Genomic DNA, 19,776 nt, shown 5'->3' with positions numbered 1-19,776 from the left:
CAAATAGGCTCAAATACAGCCCGCTACATCCCAGACATTACTCTAGCTATTAAAATGTTGAATTCATCTTAATCCTCAAAACAAATCAGATGATGAAAATGGGGTACAAAGAGATTAAGAAACTCACCCAATGTCATTCAGCTAATTTTAGAGCTGAGGTTCAAATCCAAGCAGTTCAGCTCCAGACCATGCACTTTTATGTACTTAATTGTGCTTAAGTAAGAAAAGCCAAAAGCCAAATCCTGAGCATCTCCAGCACCCACTGATGGGGAAAAGAGAAGCCAATGCAAAAAATACAAAGACAGGGAGGGAGAATGATCAGGAGAATAATGACCAACCGGTCAAGAACTGACCAGTAAGCATTCTTAGGATTCAACTGTAGAACAATAATGAGGAGAATCATAAGCTATTAAAATTGAAAAGTTACTCCTGGATGCAGGCTAGAATACATTTCTTGATTATCAATTTAGTACTCTGTAATTCCAACCTACACTGATAAAAGTATCATTCAGAAAACAGTACTTAAGAAACAGTACATTAATAAGGACAAAGGTAGTGAGAGCATCTGAGTGTTTACCTATCTTGCAATTTCATTCTCACAACCCTTATGAGGTGACTACCTCATCAACCTATTTTACAAAGGATAAACTTTGTTAGCTGGGCATGGTGGTGCACGCCTGTAATCCCAGCACTAGGGAGGCTGAGGCAGGGGAATTACTGTGAGTTCGGGACCAGCCTGGGCCATGCAGTGAGTTCCAGGTCAGTCTCAACTATATAGTGAGACTCTATCTCAAAAAACAAAACAAACAAACAAACAAAAAAATAAACTTTGTATAAAGTTTTAAGTAACTTGCTCACGGTTGTGCTAACTGCTCCAGTAAGAATCTGAATCCAGGGCCCAGGGTGAGCTGAGTGGTAAAGTACACATTTAAATCACAAGAGAGCCTACATTCAATCCCCTGTAGAGTATCCTCCCCAAGAGAATCTGAATCCAGGTCAGTCTTCAGCATCCTCCTAGCTAGTATGTGACTGCATCCCTAAGTACACTGTTAATCCAGACAGAAAAAAGTAAAACAAAGGAGAGCACAGTTTAAGGAGTTTTTAAAAATTGTGTCTGGATACATCTACTCTAGTATCTCCACAGGACATCCACATGGAGACATTATAAAAGAACAGACAATTCTCAATTATTCCACATAAAGAAAAATGAGTAAGATGGGACCAGGGATTTAGCTCAGTGGTTTAGCTCAGTGGTTCTGCCTCCTGTCTCGAAAGTGCAAGGACCCAAGTTCCATACCTGGCACCAAAAAAAAAAAAATCAGTAAGACATACAGAATAACTGGCACTACCTGCAACTAGCACAGTATAAAAGACACTACAAGGCTAATTTAAATGTTTTTACGTGAATTATGGTAATTGAGAAATACACATGGCTAAAATGAGAATTTTTAAAAACTTGGAATTGTATCATAATCTAGCTGCCTAAAACTGTTTCAAGGTCAGACAGGCATCTGCAGAGAGGGAAAGAAGAGTTATTAAAAACTGATCATGTCAGCTGGGGATTTAGTTTAGCTGCCACCTGCCTCCCAAGCAAAAGGTCCTGAGTTCTATCTCAGGTACCACAAAAACAAACAAACAAACAAACAAACAAAAACTGATCTTGTCAGTGGTAGGGAACAAAAACAGAGTTACCCACTGCTGCAAGTAAGAGACAATTCACTAAGCTTTTCGTAAATATAGAATAACACTGAAGGCCTTTATTTGCCCTTTTAAGGATTGACTGGGGTCACTGGTAAGCTTCTAATTTCCTAAGTAACCTGGTAATAAAAAGTGTCCTTTGAAGGTAGTACACAGAAGCATTCACTTAATTTATGAATCAATCTTGTGAAAAGGATCAGTTGACTAGCACTAATCAATTCTGACTGCTAATGTAAAAAATAGTAATTCATAAAGCCACAAAACAGAAAATACTGAAAGTCTACAGGCCGTCCCGAACCCCTACCTGCTTGTGAAACTTAAAGGGATACAGGCTATTTCCAACTAACACAATCTTCTTACTCAACAATGTCTCTTAAAGCACCCACAACCCTGTTACTGGCCTACTTTGATCACTATCCCACTTTAGTATTCTGCCCTTCAAAGGATGTCATAAAAAAACCGCTGAATAAATACCTCTGTCAAATAGATTTATGCCACCTACCTGTTGCCCTCCACTCTGGAAACTAATTCAAAGCGTGGTTCTCCAACAAAAGCAATTCAGTAAGAAACAGGTTCCTATGAAATTACTTAAATACTTCTCAAAGGCATACAGAGTACTTATATTTAAAAGTAGTTCAAGTCCACCCACCAACTAAGTTTGAATCTCTAAAGCATGTCATTTATTCTTGAATACACCTGCCTCCAGGGAGCCAGTGAAAGCCAAAAGTAGAAATATTATGCATGTAACATTTAAATGGATAGGGCAAAGCACCCCAAAGTTAATCTCTTGCCTGCATTTTTCAAACTGTAGACTTGTGGACATTAAACTCAATAATAACCACAAATAATAATGATTACTACAGGTCACCACATAAGTCATTTTCTTTACTCCAAACAATAACTACAACATAAACACTTCTCCCCACCTGACGAATGAGGAAAATACAGCTTAGAAAGGATAAGGTCACAAAGTTAGTAAGTGGCAGAGCTGAAAAGACGGAATGACTCCTTAAAAAACAGGATATATTATTCAGTTTATATGTGTTTAACAAACTCAACTGTATGTTGGGTTGAATTACCCATAGTTTCCACCTAAATATAACTCCCTACGAAAGCAATTTTCCACATGAACTTTTTTTTAAAAAGCCTTATTACAAATGTCTAAGGTCTGTACTGACAGGAAAACAATGACAGTGGACGTTAATGTTTTAAGAAGTCCAACAAACGCATTTTGATTAGAAACAACCGAGCTTCGCTCCAGAGTTGCCTCTTCCCTGCTGAGGCCATTCTATTTTCCAGGACTCCCATACACGTCCTAGTTCATTCACCTTAACCACTAAGTACATAGCTATTCCCTACCGCATTTTCATGTGGTTCAGCACAAACAATTGTGTGGTTTCAGGTACAGGCCTGAACGCCAAGCTCAAAAGAGTGCTACAAAGTAAATCTCCCTGAGAAGCTACGGATGTCAAAGGTCCAAGAGAAGAGCACTGGAATGCTCCTTACTACCCACCCGAGCATAAAACAAAATCCTAAATCTTCTCGACACCACCGTCGACCGCCTGCTCTTTCCTGAAACCTCTGAAGACATCCAAAGCAGACCCCAAGCCTCTGTCACACTCTCCCCCTCGGTTTCCCTTCTCTGCCCCCAACACCCAGACAGCAGACAGAGAAAGCTGCAGCGTCTGTCCAGCGAATAGCGAAGATGAAAACGAAGAGCCCTAGGGAGAAGCCTGGGAGCAGCCTCACCAAACCCAGAGAAATCTCAGCCGGGGACAGCGGCGGCGGGACCTGCCCGAACTGCGCTCCCATGTGGGCCCGCGGGCACGGAACCGCACTCACCAAGCCGTCTATCTGCACTTGCTTCACGGCCGAGTCTCCAGAGCCGCCTTTGCCTTTGCCTTTCCCGACCGCGCCTGAGGCAGCGCTGGAAGAGGCGGCGGTAGAGCCCGCGCCTTCCTTGCGGGACGCCATCTTTCCAGCCCGACAGGAAGAAAGAGAAACGTGAGCTACCGGAAGCGGAAGTCGGAGCGCTCCATGACGTCCCTCAGGTTCTGCGTTGACGGGGCGGGGCCGGGAAGAGCCGCCAAGGTGGGGCCACGCCTCCCTGTTCCAGTCCCGCCCCTTCTCCGGGTGGAAGGTTCAGCGCTTGCATATTGCTGCTTACCTCGCCCCCGTTGAATTGAGCGTAGATTTTCTCAAAATGGGGAGTTACTCTCCACACAGTTCAAACGTGGTTCGTCCGCATCATTCTGTTAATCAAGGGCAAGCGGGGATTGCGTACCTTGTCTTACGCGATTTAGTTTGGTTCTTACTGCTAATTTTATACAGAAATGAAGTAAAACATGGGAACTGTGATCAGTTACCAAAATTAAAAGCCTTTTGCTGCTATAATTTTCATGTAGCAATATACACGAGTAAAACCCAGAAGAAGTAATTTTATGTAGTGCTGAAGGGTGACGTACACATTCTCTACAATCCTGCTGACTTACGATCTATAATTTTATTTATTTATTTATTTTTCTTTTTATTGAGTTTATTGGTACATTCTAGGTATACAGTACAGTTACATTCATTACTGGGATCTTGTACCTTTACATGACAGGTCTTGGTTCTCATTTTTTCCCACGATGTATAATTTTAAATACACATCTCAAGGCTTTAGTGCTCCAAACATATATATACCGATTGTCAAATTTATATCCTCCATACCTCTCCAGGAAACACACCAGCACGTCCATCTGCCCATTCAGCTTCTCCACGTAAATGTCTTGTATGCACCCCCAACTTAGCCTTTTTCCAAAACTGAGCTGCAGATGCCTAACACACTTCTAAAAAGAACTGTTCTTAATCCTGCCAGCATCATCCGTTCCTCCTGCCTCAGCTTCCCAGAATGCTATAAATACTCCATTCCATCAGAAAATCCTGTAGCTTCTATCTTGAAAATGTACTCAGAATTTATACTTCTGCTTCTGGAAAGGGGGAGGGGGCAGATTTTTCCCAATTTCTTTCAACAGATACAACTAAACTCAAGGACATAACATGCAAAACAAAAGTCTCAGAGAGAGACGAAAAACAGGCGAGGGACCCCAAGAGGCAACACCAGGGTGATTTCCTAGGGTTTCTAATTGAAACATTGATCCCAGACTTTGAAATTGAACTCCAGTGTCTTGGAAATAGCAACGGGCGGTCAAACAAACAAGCAAACAAAAAGTTGTGCCAAAAGCCTGTTCTCTCCACACTCGGTGGACACTATGTGGGAACCTTGGACTTCCAACTCTATCAGACAGTGATGAGACACCCAGCCCCACCCCGCAGCGGATAGCCATCAGAGGCCTAGAGGAGAATCAGGATTTCAGCATGATGGCCCACTTTGTAGTGTCAGTGGAGGCAACGCTTGGATTCGTTCAGAGACCTTGCTATCTTTTCCATATAGGGGGTGTTGGAAGAGGCCTAGTGGGCACTGAATTTCCCTTCACCCTATCAGTAACAAGGAACCACCCTTACCCCAAGAATTCAACGTAGGTCCACTGTAAGGTGCACTGCTATTTTTACCCTCTTAGAAAAGTAGCAAGGAGGAATCCTTCCTCTACACTCCCATTGCCAGAGCTGTCCCTGAAACAAATAAAAAATACAACTCAGCCAGCAAATTTAAAGTGTTACCCAACATATGAAAGATAAATATGTCAGAATAAAATGGGAATTTAGAACTTTAAAAATGAAACAACAGGGCTGGGGATTTAGCTCAGGTTCTGCTACCTGCCTTGCAAGTGCAAGGTCCTGAGTTCAATCCCCAGTACCAAAAAATTGAAACAACAGAGACCAAAACATGATGAATGGGCTTAATGGCAAAATGAAAAGGAAAACAGAAAAGAAAATCAGTGAAATGGAGAGTAAATGATAGAAACTACCCAATATTTAAAAAAAAAAGAATTACCAATCACTTCTTGACCTTTTAGAAAAGATAAAGTGTAAAAAACGAATCAATATTATTTAAATGGCCATATTAGCAAAAAACAATCTACAGATTATAAACAATCTCCATTAAATTTCTGAAAACAGTCTTCAGAGAACTAGAAAAAAGAACACTAAAATATATACAAAAACACAGAAGATCCAGAATAGCCAGAACAACCCTAGGCAAAAAGAGTAAGGCTGAAGGTGCCCCATTACCTGACTTCAAACTATACTACAAAGCTATAGAAACAAAAACAGCATGGTACTGACCAAAAATATACATATAGATTGAATAGAAGACAGAAAAACAAAACCACTCAATGACTGCCATCTGATTCTTGATAAAAAGGACCAAGAATATACATTGGAGAAAAACCAGACTTTTCAATGCTCACCAAACTGGATATACATATGTAAAAGAGAGAGACTAGAACCTATCTCTCACCCTATACAGAAACCAATTCAAAATAGATCAAAGACCTACATACATATAAGACCTGAAACTTTGAAACTGTTAAATGAAAACAAGGAAAACACTTGAAAATATCAGCAAAGACGAAGACTCCCTTAATAGGACTTGCAAAGCACAGGAAATAATGGCAAGCATCAAGAAACGGTACTATATCAAATTAAAAAGTTTCTGCACAGCAAGGGATACAACTACCAAGTAGCCTAGGAAACTTAACCCCTCCCTTAAAAACCCCAATCATTAATAGGAAAATGAACTGAACAGACACTTCTCAGAAGAAAGAATGGCCCATAAATATATGAAAAATATTCAACATCTTTAGCCATCCAGGAAATGCAAATCAAAATAACAGTGAGTCTGACCCATGTCAGAAAGACTATCATCAAGAATATAAAATCAATCCATCAATCAATCAAAATAAATACTGGCAAAAAATGTGAAGGGAAAAGGAACCCTCCTACATTGTTGGCGAGAACATAAATTACTACTGAATCACTACAGCCCCTATAGAAATCACTATGGAGTTTCCTGTGAAACTAAAACTGAATATCATATGGGCTACCTAAACTACTCTTTGGTGTATTCCTTATGAAATTAAAGTCAGCTCACTATAAGGATGACTGCAGATCCTTGTTTATTGAGGCACAATTCTCAATAGCCAAGATACAGAATCAGCCTGGCTGTCCATCGATGGATGAATAAGAGAGATGTGTACGGAGGATTAGTCATCCATTAGGAGGAATGAAATTATGTCATTTGCAGGAAAATCGATGGAACTGGAAATCATCATGTTAAGCAAAATAAGCCAGACTAAGGAAGACAGCTATTCCATGTTTTTCATAAAATATGGAATCTTTAAAAAAAAAAAAAAGGATGCCATGAATTAGAAGGGTGATCATTATTAGGCTACCAGAAGGAAATAAGGGTGAGGAGGGCAGTAGGGAGAATGAGTATGATCAGAACATGAGATGTAAGTGTGTGAAAATACTACGCTAAACCCAACATTTGTAAAGTTAATTGGCATTAATAAAATATACTTAAAATGATTTGAAAATGAATTGTAAAAGAATGAAGGGAAGGAAGAAGAAAGAAAGAAAAAGAAAAGAACCAACACTGAGAGCTGGGGATGTGACTCAGAAAGTACCTGGTGCGCCATATACCCAAGGTTTCAGTCCCCGGTACCAAAAGAAACAAGCAAATAAAAATAAAGAAGTAAGACAAACCTGAACGGATGAGTAGAGAAGATAAAGTATCAATTTGTTGGATAGAGAGGTCTAAAGAAGAATAATGCGGGAGATCACAAAATATGCACTGAAAACCAATTATTTCGTAAAATTAATAGTACCTAATAAAATTTTAAGTGAAGCTAAAATAATTAGCATAGTGGCTGGATGGGGCTGTGTTGTTTGATGAACACTCATGAAAACTTGAGATATTTAATAAATGGGATTTTGCACAATGTATATATTTATCTACTTGTGTTCCCATTTAAAATGCAGTTGGATTTACACCAAATAAATCATAATATCAAGTCAAAGCCATGAGTATAGGGGTCAATGAATAAATAAAAAGCAATGTTTTCTAACTGCAAAAAAAAACACAACTTTTTGTGGGACATAAATGCTAAGAGTGTAATGCTGAGAGAAATTTATAGCTAAATACCTGTGAGAAAACAAAAACTATCTCAAGTCAGTAATCTATGTACTCTTTTCAAGATTCTAGGGTTGAAAAGACAAAACCTGAAACAGGCAGAAGAAAAGAAATAATATAATAAATTAGAATGCAAAATATACTGAATCTATTTCATCACACAACCGTGATTGGTCACAATCATTAAATTGTTTCTCTGCCCTCCCTCCAGCAGGCAGTTTACTATTGTAAGCATTAATTTCACTGTGTATATTCCTTAACTGGATAAAATAAATTCTCCCTTCATTCTCTCCGTCACGAAAACAAAACTTTTTAGCACACCTCTGTATTTTCCGGAAACACTTCAAAACACTTGTTACAGTGTTACCACTTGTTAAAGGCAGACCTGTCCAGGTTCCCCACCTGTCTGTACTCTGCAGACCCAGCCGGAAACCACCTCCACCCCCTGTGCAGGTCTTGAAGGACTTGTGCCCTGGGGTTGCGTGGCCTCTGGGGTCTTCCCCAGCCAGGCTTTTTCTGTCAGAGGTTGGGACTGGGGTTGAGGTTCACTGATGTCATCAGGCCCCTTCATGAGTGAGGCAAACCAAGCCCAGATGGGCACAGCCTGTGCTGCTAGGGGTTGTGCTGGGGTCTGTGTTCTCTCTGTCATCTTTGCACTTGCTGCCAAGTGCCACCTCTGCCCCCAATACCGTGCCAGCTTCCAGCACCACCAGCTGTTCAGGGCGGGGAGTGAGAATCACCCTGAGGTGGGTGAAGAGGATGATGATGGCTTCATCGAGGACAATCACACTCAGCCCGGGGCTGGGAAACTGGAGACAGCAGGGAGCAGGAACCACTTTCCCCCGAGCCCTCATCTTCGGACACCCTCCCTCCCTCCGTGCTGTGCCAGAGCTACAAACCTCAGGGACAGAGGTGGCTAGGGCTTAAGGGGTGACCAGGGTGGCGCAATCCCCATTCCTGACCAGCGTGACAGCAACCCTGTCTCGGTTCATAACTCACAACGGCTCCCTCCTGTTCCCAGGAGAAAGCCTATTAAGGACAAGAATATGGAAGAAAAGGCCTCTGTGATCGGGTCTTCTTTAGCCTTTTAAGTTTCCTTTTCGCCTTCCTTTTGTTGTTTTTTGTTTGTTGGCCTTTACTTGCTGTTTATCCCCACCACCACCACCATGCAATTTGCACTCACCTTCCCGGACTGCCATGTCCTTCTCCAAGCTCCCCTCTGCCCGTGCTGAAAATTGGCCCGCAGGTCCCCACGGCCTGCTTACCTGCTGGTCTTTCCTAGGTGCCGGAGAGACAGGTAGAAATCAGTGCCAAGTTAATTGAAATGTTTTATCAACCAAGTCAGTGATCTGGTTATAGTGTATTATGTTTTTCACAGGAATTAATAAACCCATTTTCATTAAGAAAAAAAAAAGTTTGTGAAAGGCAAAATAAGAGTCTGGTGAGAGCCTTTTTCCAAACCAAGCTGTGGGCCCCGACCACCTGTGAATACCACATGGGGACGGGAAGCAGAGGAGGGCCTGCCATGCCTAAGAGAAAAAGTGGAAAAAATAAACACTCGGCCTCATTTTGCTTGTGTGGAGAACAACTCTGCCCACTAGGAAAACACAGCCTAGGGAGTGCCACGCTGTGCCTGGTCCTGTCTATGCCTCAGAACCAGCCAGAGTGAGGCTTACTCAAACCCCGGTCAAGCCAACACAATGCAAGAATCAAGACGCTACAGACGAGCCAAACGCATTGTGAAATGTCACTTTATTCCTATTCAGATGAGCCGAAGGACTTTTTGGAAGGTCCATTTTTTCCTACTCTGTCATGGCCTGAATTTAGGCCTCGGCGGAGGGAGGGGCTTCGGAGCACCGACCTGACTGTGCTGGGCCTGAGCCCTGCGGTGATGGGGCAGGAAGACCGGGAGCACGGAGCCATCTTGTGTGGGACCAACTTGGCATCTGTCTGCCCCGGTGTGGAGAGTAATCGGACTCCGCTGTTCCCCATTCCTGTGCATACATGACCTGCAGCCGATGTGGGGATCCTTTCTGGTAGCTGTTACAAACTAAATAAGCACCGTTGTCAAAGAAATCTTAAGCAAGAGATTGTGTGAGAGTTGCATATTCTTTTCTGTGCAAGTTGTGTTCTGGGAAAGGGGCACAGAGATCTTTCCTCCTTCTTTCTCATTTTTCTTAATCCGAAAAAGAGTAATAGTTTATTGCCATCATCTGTTCCCTTGCAAAGGATAGATTTTTATGTGATGGTTACGGTGCCTCCCCAAACATCAGATGAGCCGCTCCTTTTGGGAGTTAGAAATAGCCAGATCTAGAGAAAAGTGGGGCACTCTACCCTATGATACTTCTCATCTTGAGGAAGGAGCAGAAACTCTCACTCCAAAGAAATGAGAGGAAAGATCTGCACTTGTCTCATCTTTCCCTCCCTAAGGAAGTATGTGGTGGCACCATCATTAACTAACTAGGTGTAAGGCGAAAGCAAAGTCAGAAGAAACAACACTGTGGTAGTCACCTTTCCGGCACTGTTACAAAATATCTGCGATCAACAGTTTAAAAAGAGAAAAGGTTTATTATGGCTATGGTTTCAGAGGTTTTGTTCCATAATCAATTGCCCTGTTACTTTAGGTGTACAGAAGAAACACATGGCAGAGGAAGCCTATTTACCTCGTGGCAGTTGGGGATCAGAGGTCAAGGAAAAGGAAGGGCTGGGGTCCCATTATGTCCTTCAAGGACACATCCCCCAGTGACCTCACCTCCTTCACTAAACCCAACTCCTAAAGCTCCTAATAGTGCCACAAGCAGGTGAACATGAGCCTTTAACCAGTGAGCCTTTGGGGGACACAGGGCCAAACCATAGGGGATATGTAAATAGGGAGAATCTCAAGTTAAAGTAGCACAACTGGTTTGGTTGAAGACACTAAGTGTTTTGCTTGATGTCTTAGTCAAGCGGGAAAGACAGCATTGGGAGAACACGGAAAGCAGCCAGTAGCAGTGGTTCCATCTGCACCCATCTGCTTACGATTTTGTCAAAGACAAGAAAAGAACACAAGCAGAGCATGTTGAATGTCACCGAAGCAAGGTATTATGCAGGTAACACTCTCGTTGATAGCATAAGCCTGGGAGTACTTTGCCTAAATTTGACAACGATTCCCTCAAGAGAGCACTGGGCTGAACAGAACAACAACAACAAAAGCCTTGTAAACAGGGAAAATCAATTGAAGTTATTGAAAACAAGGAGGCACTGCACTCTGTCAGGTATCTGCATGTCTGCCAGAGGGCATGCTGGGCACGAACCAGCACCCAGACTCCTCTATAGGCAGGGAGACTGCAAGTTCCAGCCCAGCCTGGGGCAATTTAGGAATTTAGGGAGACACTGTCTTTTGTTTGTTTTTTTATTTCTGTTTTTGTTTTTGAGATAGGGTCTCATTGTGTAGTTGAGACTGACCTGGAACTCACTATGTAGCCCAGGCTGGTCTCAAACTCACAGTGATCCTCCTGCCTCAGCCTCCCGAGTGCTGGGATGACAGGTGTGCACCACCACGCCCAGCTGGGAGACACTGTTTTAAAATAAAATATAAAATGGGCTGAGGATACAGCTCAGTGTGAAATGGTATGTGATTTGTTCAGTTTTCTGAAAAGAACAACAGAGAGGTAAAGGCAGAGCCAATAAAAAGAAAATAATACTCATTTATGCACAAGAATCAGCATGTGGGTATTTCATAAATGTTTGCTAAGATAATAATTTTTAAAATGACATTTGACTTTTTCATCACAACACTTTGATTTATGACTTAGTCAACTAATATTACAGCAGGATCAAAAAAATTGATTCTAAGAGTGATTTTTATTTTTATAAAATCGTGTAATTACTATCATGTATCAGCATAATTCAATGACAAATACTTGACTTTGAAACAATATTCTACTGAATTATTAAAAGCATATTCAATTTCTTGCCACCAGGAGTTCAGTTGCTGCCCCAAAGTCCTCCTGCTGCTTAAAAATATATATGAAACTATGAGTGAAAGAGAAGTCTTCAACATTTTGTTCAATATAAATAATGTCTTTTAAAAATCCATTTAAAACTATAATCTGACAAAATCTCCAATCTTTCAACTCCTTCAAGTAACAATCATAATATTTGCTTTCCTCAAGTAATTTTATAATGAATCATTAATCTTCTAGAGCTTTGATAGGTTAAAATGAATGACCCCATATAGTATGAACCTCTCTACCAGTTTCAGCTATAAATTCAATGTCAGTGGCAGCATGAGTTTTATAAAGGAAAACATTTTTCTCACTGCTGATACTTCTTAGCTTTTTGCATTTCTCTACTAATTTTTGTTTTCACCGCTTTCATTATTTAGTAAACATTGGTAGTGTAATGACCACAGAGAGCACTATTCAAATCTGTTATAGTGAAACACTGAATTCTTTTCAGTTTACCTAATTTGGCAGTATCCCTTGTCTGATTTCATCCGAACTATTATAGCTCTCTTTCTAGTCTACTTTTATATTCATCAGACAAGAGTCATCTGCAAACTAGTGGTGGAAACTTCCTGGCGACTGTGGGTTTAGAAATACCCTTGACAAACAGAAATCCCTTGAAGCCTTTTTCTAACAGACAGTTACTGCTTTGTTTTTCCTTCTGTTTTGTTTTTCTTTTGTTTTCTTACAGATAGTTTCTTCTTTGTCATTTGACCAGAATGAAGAGCTCAATGGCAGTAGCACGGCTAGTACACAGAAATCCTGCTTGGTTTCTTTAATTGACAACAGTGAGACACTAACATTTCCTTCCTAATCCTGGCCTAAGTATCTGGGGTTCTTATTTAACAAACTTTCCTCACCAGGAGATGCAACCCACTGACATATCAAGTTCAAACCAAATTTCTTATATTTTCTAGAGAAATAAATGTCACAGTAGCTTCTGTATTATGTAAAACAAATTTGATATATTTTACTTTGAAAACATTCTACCTTTTAAAGAAAATATAGCAATGAGATTTTTGAGCTTGTTCAAAGGAAGAGCAACGGTGTTGTTGAACACCAAGTAATTTAAAGTTTGATCAAATAACTCTTTCAGTATACAACTCTCATTGTCCAAAGAGGCTGCTGGAAGTTATCCGTCACACCCAAATTCCAGGTATTAGGATGGAGGAAGGGCAAAAAATAAAAGTGTCTGTTTCATTAGTAGCCTCCCCAGAAGTCCTTATAACAGGTACATTTACATATTTTCAGCTACAACTTCATCAGGGGGTTGTGCCTATCGGCACAGAGGTTTGGGGAATGGATTCTCATATCTGCTCACATCAGTGTGCAGAATAAAATCAGTATTCTATTACTATAAATAAGAGAGAAGGCTGTGAGTGGCAACCGACAGCTTGGTCATGTCCATTATATTTGGTTGTTTTGTGGGACATGTCACACAACCACTGAAAATAATGAATGGGGGCGGATTTCCACAAGGATTGTTAAGTGAGAAGAGCAAAACATATAGAAGTGATCACTTGGAAAATGCTTTTTTGAACCCAGGGCGTCACACACGCTAGGCGAGCACACTACCTCTCAACTACATCCTCAGGCTCAACCTTTTTTTTTTTGAAACAAAAATCTCACTAAGTTGCTCAGCTTGGCTTCAAACTTGTAACCCTTCTGCCTCAGCCTCCCAAATAGTGGGGATGGCAGGTGTGCACTGTGGCATCTGGCTAGAGTATATTTACATATATCTATATTATATATAAATATATAAATATAAATCTAGATATAGATATATCAAATGTATGCGTCTGACATATAAATATGGGAATGTAGGAACACTGCAGAAAGAGATACAATAATTTGCTACTGTGTGCTTTCTAGGTAAGTGGAGAGAGAATGAGCATCTTTTTATTATTCTGTTTATTATAATAGTATATGTTACTTTTGTAGTTTGGAAAACAAAAATTATTCTTGAAAATGGGATCTGATCTTAATAATATCTTCTAACCTGTGTGGCACTTAATAGTAAAGCAGTCTACAGTGGAGTTTATGCTCAGTACAAAGACTGCAATATAAAGTAGTTTACCTAACTTGTTTCAAAATATATATTTATTTAGCTAAATTATTTATTTGGAGAGCATGTCAGATAGTTTAGAAAGCACATGATGCTCACTTTGAGCTAATGAATGTTTACAAATGTTTATAAATATTTAAATATGATAAGATAGAATAACATCACAATAGATATCATCAATGAATTTTCTGATGCTTACAAAATTAAACAAAACCACACTTACATTTGTGAAATGAAACAAAATATCCTTTATGAACTGTACTTAATGTTTGCCTATTTAATTCCACTTAGGCCATGAATCTTTCATGAAAAAGTCCTATTTGGGAATTAGTCACACCTTTCAAGAATAAATCATTCTCATGTCAACTTGGCTTCATCAAAATTTCATGAAAAAGAATCTCAAAATCAAGTATAACAACATCTCATTATAAATTATACTTGATCCAGATATAATAAAGGACATGATGAATATTAAAAATTAAATTAGTTAATCTTCTACTTACCCCAGTTCAATGCAAATTTTTGTTTGGCATGGAAAATGGCCAGCGTAGTGACCTGAAGGGAAAAATCCTCACGACCAGCGATGCTAAGACATCATTTTTCCTGCACTGCAAGGTCAAAAAAATTTTCCATGCCTATTAAAGTTTTTAATAATGATATTACAATACTTTTCAAATATTTTAATTTAAACTTAAATCCAAATAGTTCATTCAATAATGGCAATGCCTTCGTTGTGGCCAAATATTGATTTGCTATTACTAGGTCATTTGGAATCTGGACAAAAATGTACTAAGTGGACCACTTAATGAAACCCTCACGATGGATAAACAGTGTGCTTTACTGCAAAAGGTCACCCAGGAACACTAATGAGCATAATAATGACCCAGGGCGATTTTAATAAATGTCACTACCACTCTAAATACTGTGTAAACTAACTGCCCATTAGTTATTTAGTAGTGAGAGTTCTCAATAACGAATGGAAAAAATTGGATATTACGGTCACTAAGGTTTATAATACAGTAAAATATTTTGAGAGCCCAAATTCACATAACTTGTGTTACAGTGCATTATTATAGTTTTTGAATTTTATTATTGTTGTTGATCTCTAACTGTAACAAGTTTACAAAATTAAACTTCATCATAGGTATGTATATATATACATAGGAGAAAAAAGGTAATATATGGGATTTGGAACAATCCACAGTTTTAGGCATCTACTTGGGTAAGGTTTTAGAACATGTTCCTTAAGGAAGAACACTTCAGTATGTTTCCTCAATATTTGTCCTCAATCAAATCTGGGCACTAAGAGCTTTTTCTACATGCCCTGGGTTCATGCTCTAAGAAACACTGTAGTAATAGAAAACTTAAATTTAATCATCACCATTATAAGCTGTCTTCAGGTATATGTTAAGGCTAAGTGTGCACATTGGCTTGAAAAAAATGCTGTAGCTTTAGTAAATTAATATAATAACAATGAGGGAGAAAGCTATAAAATTCCTAGTGCTGTACCACGTATTTCTTATTACTGAAAAGTAACTAAGCAGATAAACCTGCAAGCCTACTTTTCCAAAAGGTTTTAGCTGTTTTGCAAGGGTGCGTGGTGCTAGTTCTGTCAGAGGTGGGAGTATGATAGGAGTAGAGGGCTGGAATACAAGGATAAAGGGAGGATTCAAATCAGAAAATAGTGAGCAATTATATTCAAGGACCACAGATCCAAATCTACAGTGATTCTTCATGGCTCCCAATTCCTAAACTGATGTTTCAGTTAAGTGAAAGCAGCCAAGTGGAGTGCCCGGACCCAGGGCAGAACTAACATGGAAGAATTTAGTTTCCATTTTAATCTATGTATTGGAATAAAATTCCAAATGCAAACAATCCATTTCAATCACATTGTAAATCATATTTTTTTGCGATGGTTCTTTCAATCTTTAGCCAAAACTAATTCTGGGACAGATTCCAGGCTAGGACAAAAATATAAAATTCCACACTTCCCATTCTTTATTTTGCCTTAAAGTGAATTCTCCACAGTTAATCACTGGGGAACTGGAAATTTTCTCATTCACTGGTCATTAATCAAGGTGACCTGAGTAATTTCTAAAACTTCCATCAGCTTTGTACCTTCCTGACATTCCCGCAGAAGGCAGCTTTTCTGTTTCAGGAACTACAGACCTAAGGTCTTCGAAAAGGAGGTAGACCTCCAGCCAGTCTGCCAGCCAGGAAGCCGCAAACATCTCTCTGAGCTGCCAAAGGTTCTAGCAGACCCGGGACTCAAGTTCGGGGATTCTGAACCGTTCGAAAACGAAGCCCCTGGGAGCTCTTCCAAAACACTCCTTGACTAATGTGTATTATGGCCTGCAGGGGACGAGGCGATGCAAATTAGTGGGGCCCTTGTCCTGGCCTTTGGCTTGAGTGGGGCGAATTCCTACCATGCAGTGAGATCTCTGAACCCCACGCAGGCGACCTTGGTTCCAGACACTCACGGACCACATGCTTTAGTGACGTAAACAGGACTAAATGCCCCAGTCGTGGCTCCCCAACATAGCTCCTCTTCCTACCTCAGTTTGTTACAAACATTAAAGGCAGTAATATAGGGGAAATCGCTTTGGACTGGACGATATTAAGGTTTAAGATGATCACTGATGAGCTTTAGGTCGCCAATCTTTTAAAGGTTTGCTACGAGCCAAGGAAAAGCAAAATGAAGCCAGCTCAAGACTACGAGCCGAGGTCGCGGGGCGAAAGTGCGCACGCCCGCGGGTTTTCCCGCGCAGGCGCAGGCTCCTCTCCAAGCGAGCGCACAGGGGTCAAAGCCTGGGCTCTCCTGGGAGTGACGTCAACGGGGAGAGACCAAGCCAGAGAAGTCCAGGGCGTTTACTTCCGGAGTCAAGCGTGACTCACTTCCGCTACTAGCCGGTAAGGGGAGTATCAAATCGGAGGTTAGACCGTGGTCCCACTCCCTGGTCCAGTGGCCTCGGTCCGCCTAAGCCAGGAATGAAGATCACTAGGCAAAAACACGCCAAGAAGCATCTTGGCTTCTTTCGCAACAATTTCGGAGTCCGGGAGCCGTACCAGATTCTGCTGGACGGCACTTTCTGTCAGGCGGCGCTGCGGGGCCGCATCCAGCTGAGGGAGCAGCTGCCCCGCTACCTGATGGGGGAGACGCAGCTGTGCACGACCAGGTGGGCCCACGGGGCGGGGACGGGGCGCGAGTCTGACGCGAGTGTCAGGGAAGGGCCCCTGCTCCCAGCCCTGCCCGGGGAGCACGCGGAGTGCCAGTGCCCGGCTCCCAGCGGTGGACTGACAGTTGCAGGCCTAAGGAAGAGGGGCAGTTAAAGCCCCCGCAGGCCTGAGGTATCACGGTTCTTTAGGCTGGCCAATTAGAACAAGGATTGTGTAAGCAGGTGCATCACGTGCCTTTAGCCTAACCAATTAGAGCAAGGACCGTGAATCGGGATTCGAATATTAGTCTCAGTTTTGCCACCTCTGGTTTTGGGCAAGTTATTCTCAGAGTTTCAGAGAATCCAGTTGTAAAATAAAACTCCGTACCATAGATGGTTGATGTAAGAGCAAGTGAGGTGTAGTGTAGCTAGAGAATTTTTCAGTATCTAAAACCAAGCCTTCTGCTTTTCCCGGTTTAAACTAAAACATCTCAAGCCTCAGAACTGCCCTGTGAGGTAGCATCTTCATTTCCCAATGAAAGAAGTAAAAACTGGAGCTAAAATAAATTTTCCCAAGGCTATTTATTATTATTCAACTCTCTTTGTTAAATACCAACCACCTGCCAAGCACTGCTGCAGCCTCTAGGGTTACCAGCACAGAATCCCAGCCCTCAGGGCCCTGGCAATCGGCAGTGGGCATTTTCATCCCAGCTCTAATGTTTCCCCTCTTCATCTGGGGCGTGAGAACACTGGAGCTGGGACATTGTGGCGGCAGTAAAGGAGGGAGGAGGGAATTATGGAATATTTTGTAGAGGATTTAACATCTGAGCCCGTTCTTTTGTTCAGTTCTGAGGGAAGCACTATTTTGAATGACAACGAAGAGTGGCATTCCTTGTTTTGGAGACTTGTTGATCAAATGGAGTTGTTGAATCCCTGGGGAAGAGGTTACTACACAGAGTATGGTTGGAAATGAAACTAGGAGAAAGGTAAATAGAGGGTAGAACACGAACTATCAAGTTTAGTGCTTTTTTCCCCTCATAGAATATTTATTTACTTTAAAAAGGCAAAAAAAAGAATTACAACTCAAAATACTGCTCACAAGTAACCATTTAACATCCTCTTATCATCCAGTGAGCTCTTTACAGACTTGCACATGCTTTTAATATGTATATTATGCTGATAGTTTGGTTTTCTTACATAACATGACTCTGTGAACAATTTTCCATATTCAGAATATCTCAAGCAGTGCCTCACCTGGTTGTACAGATAGTGAAGGTTCTGATCCCCTTAACCTTCAGTGCTGCCAAAAGGCCTTCACTAACCTGCACCTCTGAGTTTGTCCCTCTACCCTTGTGTGCCGTGGAAATGTTGACATTTTAATGGGATACTGCTATGATACAAAAAAGGTTGAGAAATACTACATGAACACATATTTTGCAGCTTTTTATTTTCCTCAGGAACTTCTGGAGTTTTTCAAACACAAAAATAGAATAATTTAGCATCTATCACCCAGCTTTTGCAGTTATCAACATGGCCAGTCTTACAGTATTGCTCACCCCCACCCCCGTTATTTTAGAGCATATTGTATTCTCTCAGTTTTAAAGAATCCAGTCATTTGTTTTCAGTTCAGTGTATTTCTTGGCCACTCCTAGTTAGGTCCAGAGCCGTGATGACAAACCTTTTACAGGTGAGTGCCCAAACTGCAACCCAAAACCCATTTATTTATTGCAAAGTGCCAAAACTGCAATTAAACCTGGATACTGAGATTTTAGTTTAGAAAAAACAATTTATACATTTTGATTTTATTGTCTGTGGGGGTCCTGGAATCATTACTTACCCCGAGGATATGGAGGGGTGTCTGTGTTTGCTCCTCTATAAGCGGTGTAGATTTGGGGGTAAGAGAGGAGCTAGAAATTAATACAGGTTAATATCACTGTCATTCTGACTTGGGTTATTTATACATGATATTTTTGAGAAACATTGCCTTATAGTAATATGAAAATGCAGATTGAAAAGAGATTGTGATTGTTTTCAAACAACTTGATGAGAAACTGAGAAATTTTACTTTTTCCAAATTGAAACTATTCATGTTTGTGCTTGAGTTTGTGTAGAAGTTTATTGCCTTGTGGTCGGTGTAAGGAACCTGTTGTCACACTAGTTGGATTCATGTTTCAGCTCTATAACTTAGTAGTTTGCATTTGAGCATGTTACTTGAAATCTGTCAAAGTGGGGCACTCGGAAATAAGGATAATTATAAGGTAAGCGACTAATTCCATATGTTATTTTGAGATTAAGAATTTATGTGAAGAGCAATGCGTGCTGCCTGGCATACAGTATCTGCCCAATAAATTTTAGCATTCATATTGATCTTTCTCTTGGTACATGCATTTTCCAAGTCTTTTTTTGAAAGTAAAATAGCTACCATATAACAAATTCACGTTACAGTGGGATAGTTTTACATTTAAAATACTTGAGTATTCTGTTTTATACTTTATGTAAACAAAAAATTCTATTATTAATTGTTGGCCACTAATAGCCTTTTCTTTTTCCCTCTCCAGATGTGTATTAAAGGAGTTAGAAACGTTGGGAAAGGACTTATATGGGGCAAAACTAATTGCACAGAAATGCCAGGTTCGAAACTGTCCCCATTTCAAGAATGCAGTGAGTGGATCAGACTGTCTGCTTTCCATGGTGGAAGAGGGGAATCCTCATCATTATTTTGTGGCAACACAGGTGATACTCTGCTGTAACCATTTCTATGTACTTTTCTTTCTCTCTCTTTTTTTTTTTTTTTTT

At 40.7% G+C, this 19,776-nt stretch overlaps 2 protein-coding genes across 2 annotated transcripts in view; one reads left to right on the top strand and one right to left on the bottom strand.

Annotated features, from left to right (window-relative positions):
• Window positions 1-3,714, bottom strand: part of Eif3h (eukaryotic translation initiation factor 3 subunit H) — an 87,657-nt gene extending 83,943 nt beyond the window's left edge. The window contains exon 1 of the mRNA XM_010619523.3: window positions 3,541-3,714. Coding sequence (XP_010617825.1) covers window positions 3,541-3,672 — 132 coding nt within the window. The 5' untranslated portion in view covers window positions 3,673-3,714. The remainder of the gene's footprint in view (window positions 1-3,540) is intronic.
• A 12,977-nt stretch (window positions 3,715-16,691) lies between these two features.
• The window catches only part of Utp23 (UTP23 small subunit processome component), a 4,752-nt gene continuing 1,667 nt past the window's right edge, over window positions 16,692-19,776 (top strand). Inside the window, exons 1-2 of the mRNA XM_010619522.3 lie at window positions 16,692-17,001; window positions 19,539-19,713. Coding sequence (XP_010617824.1) covers window positions 16,814-17,001; window positions 19,539-19,713 — 363 coding nt within the window. The 5' untranslated portion in view covers window positions 16,692-16,813. The remainder of the gene's footprint in view (window positions 17,002-19,538; window positions 19,714-19,776) is intronic.

This window comes from Fukomys damarensis, unplaced genomic scaffold (genome assembly GCF_012274545.1).
Source record: "Fukomys damarensis isolate Sample0158 unplaced genomic scaffold, DMR_v1.0_HiC HiC_scaffold_5, whole genome shotgun sequence".
NCBI classification, from domain to species: Eukaryota; Metazoa; Chordata; class Mammalia; order Rodentia; family Bathyergidae; genus Fukomys; species Fukomys damarensis.
This window is presented reverse-complemented; position numbering and strand designations above follow the sequence as displayed.